This window comes from Euprymna scolopes, chromosome 7 (assembly GCF_053919585.1).
Source record: "Euprymna scolopes isolate OS-2025 chromosome 7, ASM5391958v1, whole genome shotgun sequence".
Classification (NCBI taxonomy): Eukaryota; Metazoa; Mollusca; class Cephalopoda; order Sepiida; family Sepiolidae; genus Euprymna; species Euprymna scolopes.
In genome coordinates this window covers 107,250,533-107,273,609 of record NC_136488.1, presented here as the reverse complement: position 1 = coordinate 107,273,609, position 23,077 = coordinate 107,250,533, and the positions used below count along the sequence as shown (strand labels likewise).

General features: G+C 26.4%; 1 protein-coding gene across 2 annotated transcripts in view; it reads right to left on the bottom strand.

Annotated features, from left to right (window-relative positions):
- Window positions 1-2,186: 2,186 nt before the first annotated feature.
- Window positions 2,187-23,077, bottom strand: part of LOC145279883 (uncharacterized) — a 95,873-nt gene continuing 74,982 nt past the window's right edge. For both annotated transcript variants that reach the window (XM_080131343.1, XM_080131344.1), the window contains 2 exons: window positions 20,171-20,312; window positions 2,187-2,360 (listed from right to left, as the gene is read on the bottom strand). In XM_080131343.1, the coding sequence (XP_079987469.1) occupies window positions 2,320-2,360; window positions 20,171-20,312 (183 nt within the window). In that variant the 3' untranslated portion in view covers window positions 2,187-2,319. The remainder of the gene's footprint in view (window positions 2,361-20,170; window positions 20,313-23,077) is intronic.

Below are 23,077 nucleotides of genomic sequence, written 5' to 3'. Positions count from 1 at the left end.
ATTGTCAGACACCAGTAAAGTCAGATCGACAACAGCGACACTTATCAGTGCTTGCCAAATATATTACTGATCTGGAGTACATTAAAGGAGCTGAGAATATAGTTTCAGACTGTATATCTCAGCCTGCATTAGCTGTGCAGATAGATGCATGCGACTTGGCTGAAATAGCCCAGGCATAAAAAGGTGATGACGAAATAAAGTCATACACTAATTTGAAAGAATACTGTGTGTCAAGCGAAGTTGGCTCAGTCCTATGCGACACTTCAACTAAGTACCCCAGACCGTTTATCCGAAAAGAGCTTCGTCAAGCTATTTTCAACAGTTTACATAGCTTGGCGCATCCTGGTACAGGAGCATCTATAAAACTGGTCAAGTTTAGATAAAATGATTAAACAATTCTGCGCAGAATGTGTAGTGTGTCAACTATCAAAAATTCACAGATACACAGTCTGCAGTCCAAGAATTTGAGTTACCATCTGCACGTTTTCAGACGGTACATATCGATATCGTTGGACCCCTGCCCTTAACACACAATGAGTTCGACCCTTACCTGAGCCCTTACAAATATTTGCTTACTTGCATTGATCGTGCAACTCGCTGGATTGAAGTACAGCCTATGACTGAGATAACTGCACAGTCGGTAGCAGAAGCGTTTATCAATGCATGGATATCTCAATTTGGAGTCCCACTGCATGTTGTAACTGACAGAGGTAGTCAGTTTGAGAGCGAATTGTTCTAGGAATTAGCCAAGGTAGTAGGTTTTTACCAATTGAGGACAACTTCGTATCATCCTCAAAGTAACGGGGTGATCAAAAGAGCACACCGTACCCTTAAAGCGGCAATAATGACTCGAAAAGAATCATGGATGAAAGCGATACCGGTGATTCTGCTGGGTATACGTAGCACCTCTAATGAATCAGGCTTTTCCCCTTTTACGTCTGTTACTGGAGCTCCGATATTGATTCCTCAGCAGTTGATACACAAGCAGAGAGTAGGAGAAACTCCAGTTAATAACCAGTACATATGTAATTTGTGTGAATGGATGTCCCAAATTGATGTACTCAACAATGGAAAATGATATATCCATGACAGTCCCAAAACATTTATACCGAAAGGTTTATCTTCCTGTGAAAAAGTATGGCTCAGAGTTGATCGAGTTAGGAAACCAGTACTCAGGTCCTTATAAAGTTTTGACTCGATCAGATAAGCATTATCAGATCGATATGAACAACGGTACTCATACACACGTATCAATAGATAGATTAAAGCCGTACATAGAACCAACTAGTACTAATAAAATTAGACCGACTGAGAAGGCACAGACAAATGACGGTACTACTAATGATAAACTTATTAAGACAGATGATACCGACAAAGTTAAAGATAAAATTGCTGACACATATAAGTCTAAATCTGGTAGGAAAGTAACATGGAAAAAGAAAAATGAGTACTTTTATTTTTAAACAAATTTAGGCAATATTAATTTAATAATTCTGTGGAGGGTACTTAACTCCATTATTTGGAGGGGGACTCGTGTAGTGAACTACTACTATGATACTGCTACGGAATGCTTACCTTATTTCTCTCTTTCTCCCTACTCTTCTACTTTTCCCTTCCTTTCTTCTCTCAACGTCACTAGAGGTTTCAGCCAATCGGAATAGAGGACTGTCTTGGAGGGAGATACAAAGAAGAAATCTGTCTCAGACATGCGGGAACGATAGAATCGTCAACATGCGACTGACCAGTTTCCCTGGGTAAAGACTTTTATCAAAGAAATGTACCATCCTCTTTGTACCCCTAAATCTTGGAAACCTTTACAAAACATCATCAATCCTAAAGTCTCGTCGCACTTAATTATACCCGATGTTTTCTTTTCCACAACCGTTCTTTTTCAGCACTCTTGTTTTCTCTCTAATTTCCGAGGTGCCCCAAAAAGGGGACCGACCGAAATGGTGACTCTTTTTCAAACGTCGTTAAAATCTATGGTAACCGCCATAAACTTACACAATACCATTATAAAATTGTTTGCATTAATTAACTTGTGCAAAAGTTATCTTCGATCTTGTTATCGGGTTTTGTTTTCAATTGACGAAATTTCAAAGAAAAGGAGAATCTGGGAACCGACATTAAGTTAAACAATTTTTTTTTACTTTTTACTCTGACTAAAAAGGTCAATAAAACGTAAGAAAGTAACAACAATATTTTTTATTATTTTTTTTTTTAATTATATTTCTTTTCCATTAGATTATTGGAGAAAAATCATTTTCATTTAGAATCCGTTTATTTTACAAATAATTTCAGTTGTTTTCCAACGATAAGTTACAGGAATTCACAAGATCTGGCGGTATTCTCGGCAGGACCTGTAGAAGAAAAGAAAAAAAAGGAGAGAAAATATTTTCTTCAAATTGCCATGCTTTATTCAAATAAATAATAGTACTTGTACAGTTTACCAAGACATTTAAAAAACGAAGATAAAGAAAATTCTCTATAAGGTACGTGTCCGTTATGGAATGAAGTTCTCATTTTTTTTTTTTATCGCTTAATTTGATCAAGTAGTTTTTTTTTTGTTATTTTTTCGTAACAGAGAAAAATTAAATTTTAGTGAGGCCGATCGCGACGGAGCCATTCGGCAATTTTCAGGTACAGATAACGCCAATCTAATTATTGAAGTTTGCTAAAATTTAACAAGATTATTTTTACAGTGTTGAATAATTTTAGGTATCCCGTTTTCTTTTGCTGTTGTTTTTTTTTGTTTTTTTTTTCAAAATATCATTTTCATATTTATTAATAAAACCATTGAAACTTCACGTGCGTTTTAGCAAGCTTCAATAATTAGAGTTCTCTCCCCTCACGCCTACTCCTTGTAGCTGGAAACTACTAAAATAGCTCCGGCACGAAATTTGATTTTCTTCTGTTAAAAAAAAAAAAAATGATCAAATTAAGCGAGTTTTTCATGAGAACTTCATTCCATGACAGACACATATATCAAAGAGATTTTCTTTATCTATTAAGCATTTAATAATTTCATAAATTTAAAAATAAATAATGATTTTTTATTTAAATCTAGTTTAGAACATTTTGCATGACTATCAAGCTGTCATGGAAATTACACGGTGATTTCCTTTTTGAAATAATAAATATCTCTCAGGATCTATTGACATTTATTATTTGCTAGAATATCCTTGACTCGTTGGGTTAGTATATGTTATAGCTAGTTATGCCAAAAATATGCACTTGTATGTACAACAATGGCCACTTTTAACAGCAACTACATTGTTTCATATCCAGAAAACTACTTATTTGCTGAAAATTTAAATGCGATATTCGTTTTCAGCATACCCAAACACTTATAAAAATCGTCATTTTAAAGGGAAATGTTAAGGTGGAAACCAAGTAAAAATTTACTAAAACTTCTATTTTTATATTTGTTCTTTTTTTGTTTTTTGTTTTTTAAAGCTACATTAAAATTTGTCTGACGTCATTTCCACCGAATGGCTTTGTAAGCAAAGAAGTTCGATTCTTAACGAAAGCCAGTATGGCATGCATTGCATCACTTATCATAACTTTTGCCCATTTTTAAAAGTCTATTGTTTGCATAACCTTCAAAGTAAACATTTGCAAGTAAGTTTAACGTCTTTAAATTATCATTTATGGAATCGATAATGCAATAAAAAAGACTTTAAAATAGTATAAATCATAAAAAAACGACTCTGGTGTCTAACTCTGTCCCGTGTGGGGAGGCATAGTAAATAGGTGCATAAGAAAAGTAACTGCCATTGCGTTTGATTACAGTTATAATGAGAAATACGATTTACCGGTTAAATGATTTTAATTACTTCGGGTGTTTTTAACCAACAGTTTACTATGAGATGTCACTTTTATTGATTTTGCTAACAGTTACTTATTGTATTATTTTTTGTTATGTCCCATTTATTAAGTTAGATGCTGTTAGTGTGTTTAGTTTCTTTTTATTAACATGGTTTCAACTGGGCAAGCGGATCTGAGTAATTTTAACTGTAAATTACAGAATATATAAAAGACTTTAAAATAGTTTAAACCGTAAACATATTTATTTGGTTTTACTTTGAAAACGATTGCTATGAAAAATACAAAAAAAAAAAAAACAAACAAAAGGCATTTACAGTTTTTTTTTTTTTTAATTTGCATATTTAAAACACAAAAAAGAATGTAACACATTTAATCGCACACTCCGACTTTTGCTCTCGTGGGGATGCAAGTAAATATGAGTTTTTATTTATTCTATTTTTGTAATAAATGAATATAAAATTTACTTAGTATTTTTTGTTTCAACATGCAAATTATGAAAAAAAGTTATTTGTGTATTTTATCATTTTAAATGAAAAAATGTAAAACACTTAAGTATAACAATTAATGGCAATATTCGAGATACATTCAGTATATTCAAGTGTGTGTGTGTGTGTGTGTGTGTGTGTGTGTGTGTGTGTGGGGGGGGGGTGTATCTTCACACGTAATGAAAAAAAATGTTTTGTTTTTTTTATGATAAAAGTGTAACGAACTAAGTATTATGGTATCTGCTCGATGCACAGTTAGTAATACAGATTAGTACATTACTGTATAACTTTTGCCCATTTTAACAGGTCAAAAGTCTATTGTTTTCATAGGCTTTAAAGTATTAATAAATATATGCAAGTAATTTCAATGTCTTTAAATTGCCAATTACAAAATCTGATGCAATAAAAAAGCCTTAAAAATAGTTTAAATCATTAAAAAAAAACTAAAGCAAATACGTAGAAAAGTAACCGCTATTGTGTTTGATTACAGTTACAGTGAGAAATTCACTTTTAAAATTAAAGGGATCTGAAATCGGATTTACCAGTTAAATGGTTTTAATTTCTTTGTTTTTTCTTAACCAACAGATTAACTAAGAGATGTCACTTTTATTGCCTTTGGTAAAGTTACTCGTTGTATGATTCTTATGAATTTAAAAAAGGTCTTTATGGCTTTGTTTTTATTTATTTATGCATGTACAGAATTTTTCAAACCGGAAGCTGTAAATTGGATGGACGGTTTCAACGCCCTAAGTAAGACTATTTGAGTTTTATATTATAATAGATATATTTATTAAGAAAAATTAATTTTCCTTCTCACGTAAAACCTAATTGTTGTTGTCAGTTAAATATTGTTTAAATAAATAAAACGAATGTTTCTTTATTATTTATTGAAAATTGGAGCAATATTTAAAACAGATTCTTCAAATAAAAACCGAACATCACTTCTACTTGAGCAGCTACCGTTGCTCAAAGCATGTATACCGCAGATTTAACTGACAGAAGTCCAGTACAAACAGACAAAACTTTATCCTAAAGTAATTGTAAGAAAGAAATAGCTTTGACGCGTTTTCTGGTGGTATATTCTCTCTTATATACCACCAGAAAACGCATCGAAGCATAGAAATTATGAACCTGTGATTTCTGGAAAATCTGGCACAATGGTCTTCTCAGAAAAATGAGATCATACGCTATCACTGGATGAATACTTAACATAAATCCTTCTTAAATAAGAAAAGAATCCAAACAATATGATATAAATGCAGGTGTACCTCAAGGGGTCTATTCTTGGACTTTTATTATTCCTAATATTCATAAATGAACTCCCTGATAAAATTGTCTCTGAGATGGGTATATTTGCTGACAACACCATGCTCTAAAAAGGCACAAGGAGAAAACAAATGAACATATATCTAAGGAAATGGCAGAAACACTAGAGGAAGATCTCCAATCTGTGGTAGAATGAGGAAAAAAATGGATGGTGACATTCAATACTGCCCAGACTAAGTTTGTTTCCTACAATAATTACAAGAAACCTTCTCAATGACCAAATAGCAATGGCTAAAGATACATTACCTGAAAGTACTTCTTTCAAACTCCTCAGCTTAATGTTCACAGGGAATATGAGTTGGAACAGATACATTGAGAGCATTACCAGGGCCACTGCGAGGAAGGTGGGCTATCTCTTCTATGCTAGAAAGTTACTTACGCCTGAAAGTATCCTATAAGGCCACCATTCGCCCATGTATGGAACACTGTTGTCACATTTAGGCAGGTGCATCTGCTACTAGTTTCTCGCTCCTGGACAGGGTTCAAAAGAAAGTTGCCAACCCGATAGGTCCTGACCTGTCATCTAGGTTTCAACCTCTGTTCCATTGACGAAATATTCCAGCCCTCTGGCTGTTCTACAAGTATTTTAATGGTGGATGCACCAACGAACTACAAGCTCTTGTACCCCCTTGACATAAATACCCCCGACAAACTCGACAAGCAGCAAAATCCCACCCCCGCACAGTAGAGATTCCTAGATATAATAAAGCATTCTACTCTAATTGTTTCTACCCCAAAACTGCTAGACTCTGGAACACCCTTCCGGGTTCTCGCTTTCCCAACTCTACTGACATGCAGAAGTTCAAGTGTAATATGAACAGACATTTTGCTGTTCAACTCGCTACAACTTATATCCCCAATAGTAGCCCCTATATCAAAGTGGCACTGTGCCTTGTTTGGGATAAAAATGGAATTTAAAAAAAAATTTAAACTGTACTATTTTAAATAAAACGTGATTACATAATCTGATTTTGGAACAATTGATTTTAAAATAGGTAAAGTCGAAATTATAAATAAATATGTGAGCATATTATTATATAAATAAATATTATTATATAAATAAATATTATTATATAAATAAATATTATTATATAAATAAATATTATATAAATAAATATTATTATATAAATAAATATTATTATATAAACAAATATTATTATATAAACAAATATTATTATATAAATAAATATTATTATATAACTGTTGTGGAGACGCCCACTAATTAGCATACGTGGGTAAAAAATATAGATAAAGGTATCAAGTCAGCAATATTTTAACACGCCCTCTGCCGGACAATCTTCCAATTGCAGTACAACTGCACCGTTGTAAATATGTATTATCTTTTCATCTTAATACATATGTTTTACCTTTACTTTCTGTGTTCGTGTTGTTATTGATACAGACACAACAGTGCGACGGGATTTCGAAAAAAGATTTACGCGTGAGAAAATACACTGTCAAACTCAACAGTGGTATTCAGGAAATACTTACTCGTCAAAGATTGAAAAAAAAATTCAATCGAGAATTCAATGTTTAAAACGCAGCAACTACGAAATTGTCGAACGCGATATACTTGCAAAACACCAAGATTTTTTTTTTGTGACTACTTGAAAAGGAAATTCAAAACCCGGGACACTTGAAAAAAAAATAAAGAAAAAATAAAGAAAACAGCAAGCACTTTATCTCAAAGTGCCTACGAAAAAAAAAAAAAAAAAACTTGAAAGTTGCAGTAACCTTTTCTGCAAAGTGCACACACACACACACACACACACACGCACACAAAAAAAAAAGTGTTTCGCTAGGATACCGTGAACTTATTAGGTAGACAGTTTTGAAAGAAAAAGTGATTTTTTTTTCTCAGTGTGCTAAGAAGGGATTTATTTTTTCTTTCTTGTACGTAATTAATAACGTAACAAAAGGAATCGGTTGTTCGTAGTTAAAGAAAGGAAATTGTAAAATTGATTCCATGATCAAAGCTTCTTTCTTAGAACTGCACGCCTGTGGAATTGTCTTCCGTTTCCCTGCTTTCCAGCTTTCTATAATATTGTTGTCTTCAAGTCCAACGTGAACAAGTTTCTGATGAGCCGTTCCACTTAAGTTAACAAATTTACCGAACTTCCATTACTATCGATTACTATATTGTCCTTTTGACTACTCTACACTATTTAACCCTTATCCTTGAGTGGCCTATCGGCCTTGATAAGTGGTGACATCTATGTAAAAAAAAAAAAAAAAAAAAGTGACTGATTTACTAATTCGAAAAACAAAATGGAGGATCTTATCAAGTTATTCGCGGTGACGAAATTCCACCGTAATCTGTACGGAAGACATTTTATACTGGAAACAGACCACAAGCCCCTAGTGACTATTTTCGGCTCAAAAAAGGGTTTATCAGTATATACGGCAAATCGGTTACTCTGTTGGGGTACAATCTTGCTAAATTATGATTTTCAAATAAAACATCTACGTTCGGGAAAAATAGGTCATGCGGATGGATTGTCAAGGCTTATACCGAAAAGGGATGAAACCTTTGAAGAGTCAGTAATTGCAGCTATACGTTCTAATCACGAAGAAAAAAACATGGTGGCGAATATAATAAGAGAATTACCAGTCACGCTTTCCGATATAAAAAGGGAGGCTGAAAATGACAACGTCATCAAAGACATAAAGAAAAAATTAAGGGAAAATGACAGAAAAACGCAAAGTATATTTTCCTTATGCAATGAGGTATTATTATATAATGAAAGAGTGGTTGTACCAAAAACCTTGCAGAAAAAAATCTTACGTGATTTTCATACAGGACACCCGGGTATAAATAGGATGAAGACACTTATGAGGAGTTATGTTTACTGGCGTAATATGGATGTGGATATTGCATTAACAGTAAACAAATGTAAAGGTTGTGCGTTAGCCGCTAAGGCACCACCGATAGTTCATAAACTTTGGAAAAAAACTGACCATCCATGGTCACGCATTCATCTAGACTTTGCTGGACCGATCAAGGGACAATACTACCTAATCATAGTAGATAGTTTTTCCAGATGGCCGGAAGTAAAGCGGGTAAAAAACCCTACGACAGATAACACAATAAGTTTTCTGCATGAAATATTTGCACGTTTTGGGATAAACCGATGAACGCTTTTTGTAAAAAAATAACCAGCTGCACCACAACGTCAGAAAATATTAAAAATGAACTAATGGACGAATTCCCAGAAATAGTTACTATGGGACTGGGAAGATGTAATAAATTTAAAGCTTTGTTCGAGTAAAAAAGGATGCAACACCAGTATTTAAAGATGTGATGAAAAACATTGGGGAAAGGATTGTCCTTACAAAAATATCAGATGCTTCAATTGCGCCAAAGTTGGACAAAAGAGTATTTGTTGCAGAACAAAATATAGAGTACACCAAATGAGAACAAACGACAAAGAGAAAAACAATTTACGAAAATATGTGTTGGTTAATATTTTCGGCAAACAAATAAAATTTCAACTTGATTCTGGGGCAGATTTGTCGGTAATAAACGTTAGCACTTGGAAAAAAACTGGATAAACCGACTCTGAAAAAGTCAAGTAAGGGTGCTAGAACGGTGACAGGATAACTGAGAAATTAATGTTTGCGAGAAAAATAAAATCACCATTTGATAAATTAATACCAAAGCAAGCAGTCGTATATAAGACGACACACACATCAAGTAAAAGGTTTAAACCTGGTGATCAGATATATTTTAAATGTTTTAAAAATAATATGTCATATTGGGAGTCGGGTACGGTAGATGAACGTATCGGCGACTTGGTCTACATGATAAAAGGTCCAAAAGACACCAAAATCAATTGAGAAAACGTCATAGGAAGGACAATGAACATGACCAACCCGAGGAACAGGAAGACCCAATTGATATAGTATACGAAACGTTAATATTGAACCACCACAGACCATACCCAAACCGAGGAGATCGGGAAGGAAAAGAAAGGCTATAGACCCAATGATAATGAACCCCAAAAAGAAAAGATATTGAAATCTACACGACTTCAAATCTTGGGAGGGTGTGTTGTGGAGACGCCCACTAATTAGAATACGTGGGTGAAAAGATATAGATAAAGGTATTAAGTCAGCAAGACCGGTGCTCTGTGTTCGAACGCCGGATAGGCAAGACGCATGTGCCGGTTGCTCCATGAAAGACTTTAACATGCCCTCTGCCAGACAATCTTCCAATTACAGTACAACTGCACCTTTGTAAATATGTATTATTTTTTCGTCTTAATGTATTTGTTTTACCTTTACATTCTGCGTTCGTGTTGTTATTAATACAGACATAACAATAACTAAATATTATATGAATAAATATTATTATATAAATAAATATTATTATATAAATAAATATTATTACATAAATAACTATTATTATATGAATAAATATTATTATATAAATAAATATTATTACAAAAATAAATAGTATTACATAAATATTATTATATAAATAAGTATTATTACATAAAAAAATATTATTATATGAATAAATATTATTATATGAACAAATATGATTATATAAATAAATATTATTATATTAACAAATATTATTATATAAATACATATTATTATATAAATACATATTATTATATGAACAAATTATATTATATAAATAAATATTATTACATAAATATTATTGTATAAATACATATTATTACATGAATAAATATTATCACATGAATATTATTATATAAAGAAGTATTATTATATGAATAAATATTATTATATAAATAAGTATTATTACATAAATAAATATTTTTATATGAACAAATATTATATAAATAAATATTATTATATAAATAAATATTATTATATAAATATATATATGTTATATAATATATGCTATATAATATATATGTTATTAATTGTTATATAAACAAATAATATTATATAAATAAATATTATTATATAAATAAGTATTATTACATGAATAAATATTATTATATGAATAAGTATTATTATAATAGAAGTATTATTATTTAAATAAATATTATTACATAAATGAATATTATTATATAAATAAATAATATTATATAAATATTATTATATTATTACATAAATAAATAGTATTGCATAAATAAATAAACAATATTACATAAATAAATATTAATGCATGAATAAATATTCTGATATAAATAAATATTATTATATAATATGATTATATTATTACATACATAAATATGATTATATTATTACATAAATATGATTATATTATTACATGAATAAATATTATTATATTATTACATAAATAAATATTATTACATAAATAAATATTATTATATCAATATAAAATTAAAAATTATTAATTAATTTTGTAATAATATTTATGAAATAAATACTATATATATATTATAACATGAATAAATATTATATATATATTATTACATGAATAAATATTACATAAATAAATATTATTATATTATTACATGAATAATAAATATTATTGTATTATTACATAAATAAATATTATTACATGAATCAATATTATTTCACATATAAATAATACAAGATATATAAATATTATTATATGAATAAATATTATTATATAAACAGATATTATTATATAAATAAATATGATTATATACATAAATATTATTATATGAACAAATATTATTATATAATCAAATATTATTATGTAAATAAATATTATTATATAATTAAATATAATTATATGATTAAATATTATTAAATAAATGTTATTACATAAACAAATATTATTACATACATAAATAATTTTATATAAGTATTATTATATTAGAAGTATTATTATATAAATAAATATTATTACATGAATAAATATTATTATGTAAATAAATAATATTATGTAAATATTATTACATTATTACATAAATAAATATTATTGCATAAATAAATAGTATTACATAAATACATATTATTACATAAATAAATATCATATAAATACATATTATTATATGAATAAATATTATTATCTGAATAAATATTATTATATAAATCAATATTATTATTTATGTCAATATTATTATATAAATAAATATTATTATTTATGTCAATATTATTATATAAATAAATATTATTATATAAATTAATATTATTAAATGAATAAATATTATTATATCAATACATATTATTATATAAGTATATATTATTATATAAATAAATATCATTCATTAATAAATATTATTCATTAATAAATATTATTATGTGAATAAATATTAGTGTATTATGAAAGAAAATATTATATAAATAAATATTATTATATAAATATTATTATATTATAACATAAATTAATATTTTTATATAAATAAATATTATTATATAAAAAAATTTTATTATAAAAATACATACTATAATATAAAAAAATATTATTATATAAATAAATGTTATTATATAAATAAATAGTATTATATAATAAATGTCTACATAAATAAATATTGTTGCATGAATAAATATTATTATATTATATATAAATAAATATTATTACATGGATAAATATTATTGCATAAATAAATATTATTATATTATCACATAAAATATTACTATATTATTACATAAATAAATATTATATTATTACATAAATTAATATTATTATATAAATACATATTATTACATATATAAATATTATTATACGAATAAATATAACTACATAAATAAATATTAAATCAATAAATATTGTTATATTATTACATGAATAAATATTATTACATAAATAAATATTATTTCACATATAAATATTACTACATCAATAAATATTATTATATTATTACATAAATAAATATTAGATAAATAAATATTACATCATTACATGCATAAATATTATTATATAAATAAATATTATTATATAAATAAATATTATTATATAAATATTATTATATAATTACATGAATTTATATTATTACATAAAATAAATATTATTATATGAATAAATATTAGTACATAAATAAATATGATTACATAAATAAATATTATTATATTATATAGATAAATATTATTACATAAATATAATTACATAAATAAATATTATTTTGTTATTACATAAATAAATATAATTATATTATTATGTAAATTAATATTATTATATAAATAAATATTATCATATTATTACATAAATAAATATTATTATATAATAAATATTATTACATAAATAAATATTATTATATAAATAAATATTATTATATAAATAAATATTATTATATAAACAAATATTATTATATAAATAAATATTATTACATGAATACATATTATTATAGAAATAAATATTATTACATGAATAAATATGATTATATAAACAAATATTATTATATAAATAAAAATTATTATATAATCAAATATTATCACATAAACAAATATTATTATATGAATTAATATTATTATATAATTAAATACAATGATATGAATAAATATTATTACATTAGAAGTATTATTATATAAATAAATATTTTACCTGAATAAATATTATTATATAAACAAATAATATTATATAAATAATTAATATCATATAAATATTATCACATTATTCCATAAATAAATATTATTGCATAAATAAAAAGTATTACATAAACAAATATTATTGTATAAATAACTATTATTATATAAATAAATATTATTATATAAATAAATATTATTATATGAATAAATATTATTTTAAAAATAAATGTTATTATATAAATATTATTATATTATTACATAAATAATTATTATTATATAAATATTATTATGTTATTACATAAATTAATATTATTACAAAAATAATATTATATAAATAAATAGTATTATATAAATACTACATTACAAATAAATATTATTATATAAATAAATATTATTATATAAAAAAATGTGTACATAAATATTATTGCATAAATAAATATTATTATATCGTATATAAATATTATTATTATATCATATATAAATATTATTATATTATCACATAAATAAATATTACTATATTATTACATAAATTAATATTATTACATGAATAAATATTATTATCTTAATAAATATTATGACATGAATTATCTTAATAAATATCATTGAATGAATTATTATATTATCATATAAATAAATATTATTACATAAATAAATATTATTATATTATCATATAAATATTACTATATTATTACACAAATCCATATTATTATATTATTACATAAATTAATATTATTATATAAATATATATTATTACATATATAAATATTATTATACGAATAAATATTATTACATAAATAACTATTATTTCACATATAAATATTACTACATATATAAATATTATTATATTATTGCATAAATAATATTATATAAATAAGTATTACATCATTACGTAAATAAATATTATTATATAAATAAATATTATTATATAAATATTATTACATAAATAAATATTATTATATAAATAAGTATTCTTATATAAATAAATATTATTATATAAATAAATGTTATTATATAAATAAGTATGCTTATATTAGCAGTATTATTATATAAATAAATATTATTACATGAAGAAATATTATTATATAAACAAATATTATATAAATATTATTACATTATTATATAAATAAATATTATTACATAAATAGTATTACATACACAAATATTATTATATAAATAAATATTATTATATAAATAAATATTTTTATATAAATAAATATTATCAATATTATTATATAAATAAATACTATAATATAAATAAATATTATTATATAAATAAATATTACATTCATAAAGATTATTACATAAATAAATATTATTATATAAATAAATATTATTATATAAATAAATATTATTATATAAATAAATACTATAATATAAATAAATATTATTATATAAATAAGTATTATTACATAAATATTATTACACAAATGAATATTATTACATGAATAAATATTATATGAATAAATATTATTATATAAATAAATATTATTATATAAATAAATATGTTTACATAAATAAATATCATTGCATGAATAAATATCATATTATTACATAAATGAATATTATTATATTATTACATAAATATTATTATATTATTACATAAATTTATATTATTATATAAATACATATTATTATATAATTAATTATTAATATTATTATATAATTATATTATTATATATAAAATATATATTATATAATTAATTATTAATATTATTATATAAATACATATTATTATATGAATTAATATTATTACATAAATCAATATTATTACATAAATAAATATTATTTCACATATAAATATTACTACATATATAAATATTATTGTATTATTACATAAATAAATATTATATAAATAAATATTATATCATTACATAAATAAATATTATTATATAAATAAATATTATTATATTAATAGTATATTATTACATAGATTAATATTGTTACATTAATAGATATTATTAGATAAATAAATAGTACTATATAAATAAACATTGCTACATAAATATTACATAAATAAATATTATTATATAAATTAATATTATTATATAAATAAATGGTATATAAATAAATATGTTTAGATAAATAAATATTACATAAATAAATATTATTATATTATATAAATAAATATTATTACATAAATACATAAATAAATATTATTACATAAATAAATATTATTATATTATATTATTTTACATAAATAAATATTATTATATTATTACATGAATTAATATTATAATATTACATAAATGAATATTATTATATAAATAAATATGATCATATTACTTAAATAAATATGATTACATAAATAAATATTATTATATAAATAATAGTATTACATAAATAAATGTTATTATATAAATAAATATTATATATATAAATATTATTATATGAAAAACATTATTACATAAATAAATATTATTATATAAATAAATATTATTAGATTATTACATGAATAAATATTATTACATAAATAAATATTATTTCACATATGAATATTACTACATATATAAATATTATAATATAAATAAATATTATTATATTATTACATAAATAAATATTATTATATTAATAAATATTATATCATTACATAAATAAATAGTATTACATAAGTAATATAAAAATTATGCTTATAATAGGTAAAATCTGCACAAATCGCAATTGTTAACTTCAGTTAATTTAAAATATATTTCACACATGTTTTAAATTAGTTGTATCTGTGGCTTTGATAGAGGCCATTTAGTAACATCTTCGTGTAAGAACCACACCGATATTTAATATGAACTGGGGTATAAAATGTGTTGTTTAATGAAGGAAGAAAATTAGCGGATATATAAGGAACGCGCATAATAAAATGAACATTGAAATAACAGAAAGATCATCAGATAAGAAGTGCTAACTAAAACACAGAGTTTTATCTATGAAAAATGAGAAATATGAAACTTTATAAGAAAACATTTTACATCTATAATCTTACCTGTCTGTTTAAATGTATGTATGTATGTATATTTGTATGTCTGCTTAAAACTTTCGACAGAGGCAACAGATTTTCACAAGATTGATATCCTTTTGAAGCTTAACCCTTCAGACGACAACTATCGAAAAATTGGCTAAAAACATTAATTCCTTCACTCTCAACTGGATAGTTTTCTACAAGAAGGGTCTATGTTTACTGTGACATTTTTGCAAGTCATTCAAACCTCGCGTCAACGACGTTGCATAAAACACATTATTTTGACCACCCATGACATTGCAATCACGGTAGGTGCATCGATAAGACCGTTTGTTTTTTGTTGTTTTTTTTTTTTTTTTTACCTCTTTTTCCTCTGACGCATTACGGGTTCGAGCCTGCTTACTACACCTATTTTTTTTTTTTGCCATCGCAATTTTCCTTTTTTTTTTTTTGCTCAATTAACACCCTTACACACACCTCCACTTTCTTTTCTGCCTTCGTGTCTCAGGTTCGAGCCTGCCTGCCTGCCTACTACAACTTTTTTTTTTTGCTCAACACACACAAACACCCTGGCAATGCCGGGCACTCAGGTTAGTAATAAAATAAGAGCCAAGAACTTCATTTCAAAATCTAACTTTAAGTAGTGACAAAACAAACTAGAGAAAGAAAGAGGGTAAACAATTAGAGACATTTGCGTTTTAGTATTCGAATCGCATTTTCATGTTTAATTTACAACATATCTACCTGTTTTGTCTGAGATAATTTTATATAATACACACACACACACAAATAGCAGGTTAAAGGTATTCACGAGTGATAACTAATGAATTTAACGAGTTTAATAAGAGTGCTCAATTTATTAATATAAACAAATTTATGTAATCACAACACTGGACATGCTAATGTTTCGGATAAATGGTCAGTTAAAACCAGAAGTCCTCATCAGGCAACTTAATAAAAGGTTGCTTTGCACAAAAGAAACCAGTCTTGAAATTTTTTAAAGGATAGTTTTTTAGAACTGGTGTCGTTTGAGGAAAGCAACCTTTTATTAAATCGCCTGACGACGACTTCTGGTTTTAACCAACCATTTGTCCAAAACATTAGCATGTCCAATGTCGCGACCATGTAAACTTATATATATATATATATATATATATATATATATATAAATATGTATATATATATATATATATATATATATATATATATATATATATATATATAAATTAGTGTTGGGACGATTCCTAACTTTTTCCAATTATCAAGTATGATTCCGATTCCAGTGGAATTGTTGTTTTGAAATATACCATTAAATAATCGAAAGTTTTGTGTAGCGAAAAAATTTGGTACAGCAAAAAAGTGGAAATACAATTAAGGGAATTTTGAAAACGATTTGATTTTTTTTCATCGACGATAAAAGTCAAAACAAATAGTTTAACCATGAATTAAACATGCACCATGAAATTAATAACAATCAATTTCAGGAGTTATTTTATATATTAAAAAATATAAAGAAAAAGGTCAGTCATGATTAATTCAACAAAAATACAATAACATCAAATTTCAAGAGAAATAATATATTTTGTTTATCTTTTGATATTCATTTTTTGGTTTTATTTTCGATAAAAAGAAAATAATCTTCTTTAAAATTTAACATTTTTTGGTTTTATTTTCGATAAAAAGAAAAAAATCTTCTTTAAAATTTAACATTTTTTTTGCAGCTTTAATCCCTAATTGATTTTTATTCCGCTTTCTAGAATATTATTATTTCAAAATGAAATTTAAAAATAACTAAATCTTTGATTAAATTTTTAGCCTGTTATATCCAATCATCTCAAATGATCCCTATTTATTCATTTGACTTTTTAAAAAATATTTTTAACAATAATGTTATTTTTTAAATCTAAATAAATTGGTTTGGTTAATGTTACCTTACGCTAGAACAGAACATTGATCACCCTAATTTGTTTTTTGGGGGGGTTTTCGCGGTCGCTGACAACGAATCTGATAATCAAACCCACCGCAAATTTACCATTTGCATGGTATGAACTCCTAGATCTTGGGACTATTTTGTGCCATTTCACTACCTTCGGTAGTGTTTTTCTTACATGATACGTTCGCGGGTTTAATTATCAGATTTGTTGTCAGCGACCGCGAATACCCCAAAAAAAACAAATTAGAGTGATCGGTGTTCTGTTGTAGCGTAAGGTAACATTTACCATTGATTTATTTCTATATTTATTTTTATTATATAATTATATAATTATTATCGTTCTTTAATGTTTATTCTTATTTAATGTCTTAATTTATCTCTTTATTTCTATATAAAAAAGTAAATGTTTGGTAATTGTTTATTTCTGTTGTGAAATAAACAATTACCAAACAAAGAAATGTTGAATTGTTTCATTCGCAGAATATTTTAATGAAATGTAAATTTCTGAAAGAAAAAAAAATTCAATTCATTTACCGCATTGTTCTATTAAACCTTTTATTGTTTACATAATTTGACTTTGCTTGTTTTATTTTTTTTTTTTAATATAAAGGTTGACAAGACATTTTTCATTTACTAATGAGATTTTTTATTCATTTACTAATGGAAGAGTGTCAGTAAAAAAAAAAAAACTTGCCAAAAGATAAGCCCGTCCCCTTTATTTTTTAGTCCCCAGTTGGAAAAATCACTGATTTTTACATGAATTACTCGCAATGAGAGCACTGTGAAATCTTTTTCCTCTAAGGGTTAAGTATTCATCAACTTTTTCATGGTCTTGACGTAGTTAGGCTGTTTTATATATAATAAACTTGGCTCACAAATGAAAACAATGTTACCTCACGGCCCCTAAAGTTTCACAACAATGCAAACAGATAACTAATCATGGCTTCGAAGTTTTGAAACAGACAGCGCCTATGTATGTGACGCAATAAGAAAACTCATTAAGATAAATAAAGATTACCTTTAAAGTAGTTAATAAAATTCTTGTACATCATATTAAATATGTTATGAAAAGTTCTATGACGTTTTTATCATAAATTTTTGACAGCATTTATCTCACTTCAAACAAACAGTTCAACTTAAAAATATAAGACAATCGTAATGAAAGGATCATAAATCTAAGGTATTTTTAATGATGCGATTCCGATTACCACCAAAATACACAATTCTTACAATTAATGATTCTGATTAATCGTCCCACCACTAATATATATATACATAACAGTAATTTACGGACACGTGTTTCGTGGCTCTACCTCTCATCAGTATATACACATATATATATTACATGCACACACACACACACACACACACACACACACACACAACAAATCGAGTCCAAGATTCGAGTTTCGCCTCATTTGATCTCATCAGTAAGACATGCTCAAACTCGGGATTCAAAACCCAAAACTCTTGTGTGCAAGGCGAGTACTCTGCCACTTGTGAAAACGCACACCACACAAGAAAATCTACTAACATAGATGAATCAAACTGCAACGAAACCCAACTATGGAATGGACCTATTTTGTCTCAAACAAGGAGTGTGGTCATCCAACCAACGAGAACCCAAGCCGATGTCTCACAAGTAGGATTTTTACACCTGATTTTATCTATATATAATGAGATGTATACACATATACACATACACACACTATATTTATGGGGGGGGGCTCTAAATGTTCTACTTTCTGAATTTGGACACTCATACACATACACAAAGCTAACAAAAGGCTAATAAATAGAAACTGTCCAGAGTCGTATCTTTTTTTGGCAACATTATAATTCAAACCTTAGTGAATAATATACATGCGATTGGAACAGCCTGCGACTGATATTTCCACGAGATTACTTCTCCAGAGGAAGCCGGTTCAACCCGTTTAGGGTGAGTGCCGCTGATGTTTCGTTTTATTTACTGAATAACATCACATATTACACGAGTTTCTATTTTATTTTTTTCTGTTGTCTGTTATTTTTTTTTGTTTTTGTTGTTTTTTCTTTCTTTCAGTCACATTTAACTTTCAATATCCACCAAACATTATAAACATGTGTAGGAAACAAAATTGGCTCATCATTTGTGTCACCTGTTCAAGTGGGCATATTGTTTTGTCTTATCAGTGGTATATACCTTCCCAGTGGCATTGTCTTTTTACTTACCTTTTTTGGTAGCAATCAATTTAATGCAAAGGGGTTTACATCCGCCGCAGTAACCGCCACATGTAGCTGTAATGACTTGATCATTCTGGGATCTTTTGTATTCAGCAATGCGGGAATTGTTTCCATAATTCCGCCATGATACCTGTCAATAAGTAAATTAAACTATAAACTTGCACTCAACACATACAAAGAATGCTGATTAAAAAATTAAATGGCAAACAGAAATTTGTTTATTCATGCACATGACTTCATCAGAGAATTTTCTTTTCAACTAACATTTATTAGATGAATATTATTTGATGGAAAAGTTATGCATTGATGAAATTTAAGTTTCTTTAACCTGCTTGACATTGGTATCCCCGATTTCTCTTTAGAAGTAGGTATTCACAGGGGAGACTGAAACATTCATTGTGAAAGTGATGCTATGGATTCAACAGACTTCGGACATGTCACATGTCGTTAATTGCTTCAGCACTGCCACCTTTCAAATCCTTAAAATGTGCAGATTTATAAAATAAATATAAAATCAAAACTTGCTTTAACTTGGTGTATTTAACATATTATGACTGCGTTGCAAGGTATGCTATCACAGCACCACATGGGGTCGCATTTGTCATTTTCATGGCATCAGATAATGTCATGTTTATCTTCGTTGTGTGCGTGTGTCCTCTTTACAGTTTGATTTTGATATGAGGTTGCAGTGCTTCGTTTGGCAAACTTTACAGATCTATACAAGTAATGAGTTCATATGTTATTTTATGAGGTTGACGGAATACGAAGAGAAAATGATGCACGATATTTTCATATATCTGGGATGACAGAATTTTGAAAACTAAAATTTTCTTACGTTAACTTTCACAGCATATTCTATATTTGCTATCCCAACTTTCAATTCTCTTTTATGATGGTTAAAAGTGAGAAAACTTTTATGATGGTTAAAAGTGAGCAAACTTTCGCCTATCCTTACCAATAGATGTGCATACTACAATGAATTTGTTAATAATTGAGATGATTTAGATTAAAATTTATTTTAGCAATAATTTATTCATAAATTTATGTTGAAGTTTTTTTCTAGAAATCAATTAATACATTTCGTTTTTATCTCGAAATTCAGTGCACCACTTGTTACTTTGCAATGCGCTATTGTTGTCACATATTTCATAGGTTGGATACTCCTGGCGTAATAGATAAATCATGGACTACAAAATCGCCTATGCTGCCTTTCAATCTAGTTGATATGTTTTTATCACTTATACTACTGGGAAAAGTATGAACTTACAATTTACCGATGAATGGTTTATAACAGGATCGTGTTTCAGTCTTAATCAAAAAGTGGTGGATATGCCATAAAACTGACAAAGTAAACAAATAGCAATATATATATATATATATATATATAGAGAGAGAGAGAGAGAGAGAGAGAAAGATGGAGAGAGAGGGGGAAATATGTATTTTATAAATAGATATTTCATTATTTCATGACGAAAATAGTGTGATTAGACATAACAAAAGTATCACCAACGAGATTCAATTCGAAACACAGATGCACATCAATATCAAAAATGATTGATGAGTGTTAAATTTCTTACCATCTGAACTAACAAACCTGCTACTATGAGTGGATGAAAGTATAACGTTTTTAAATAAATTGATTCATTTATTTACAACTGCTATTATATTGATAACCGAGAGAACTCAATTTGTTTTACAAAAAGTATTGTGTTTGTCAGAATTTAATTCTTCCATCTAGCCTTTTCCTCTTTCTTTTCTTCTTTCTTTAACCCACCCCTCTATGGAAGTAGTTGTAGACTGCTACTGATAGCACGTGGCTGTTTCTTTGTTGACGATTGGTCGAGTGATTTTTTGCTTGCCAAGCGAAACTGGAAGGGAAAAAAGGCAGTTCCTGCCAGGCCTTTGGGAGTGAAAGGTCATTGTTTGAAAATGTCAGACCTGTATGTAGTAATCCATCATGGCGAGACATTAAGAGACTCTAGATACAGGTCCTATTTGGTCAGTTAAATTTTCGTCTAGGTGACAAAAATGAAGAGAAAAATGCCGGCAGGGTTCAGACAGAAAAGTCTTAAGAAATCAAGTCAAAAGTCTTGTCTAGAGGAAAAGAAATAAGTGCAAATGTTAAACCTCAGACGAGTGAAAAAGTGACGGTGCAAACAACAATAATTTGATTGTTTCTCAGGAAATATTCGAAGTAAAAAAGAAAGTGTACAATCTTTAATGATGCAGCAAGAAGAAAGAGCCTTCTCTAATAATAACAAAGTTTTCATTCAACTAAGCTGTCGAAGCTACATCAGGTCAAGTAATGTTTTGTTTTTTTCCAAGTAAAAGCCAACAAATATGAGTAAAAGAAAGTTGAAAATGCAGATTTATTTGATGAAAAAAGAAGAAAATCCAACGAGACATTTTTTATTTTTATGCTATCTCAGGCAGGAATGACAATTCTTCTCTCTAAAAAAAATTCTGTATAAATTATCCTTGCTTCTAAAAAAAACTATTTTTACCTCAAAGCAAGTTTTTCCTCTTTCTTAATCTTTTAATTCTATTCTTTCTCTCTTCTGAACTGTTACTAGAACCTTTAAGGTTCTAGAAATGGGATATTTTTTGGCAGTCAAAATACAGTCTTTTATACGGTTAAAAGAGGAACTTCAGACTTTATTATTATTTTTTTCTCCCTCCCCCTTTCAATTTATTTTTCCCTTTTTAAATAAAAGTTTATAATTATTTCAAGGGGTTTTTACTTCCTCTTCTTTCTCCTTGTCTTACTTGGAAATGGTTACATGCAATTGGTTTTTACAGGTTCTAAATACCTCTAATCTGGCTGTTACTTAGTTAAATTCAGACGTGTTATACTAAGTGGAAATCATTATTTTGTCCACCAATTTGCTCCATATA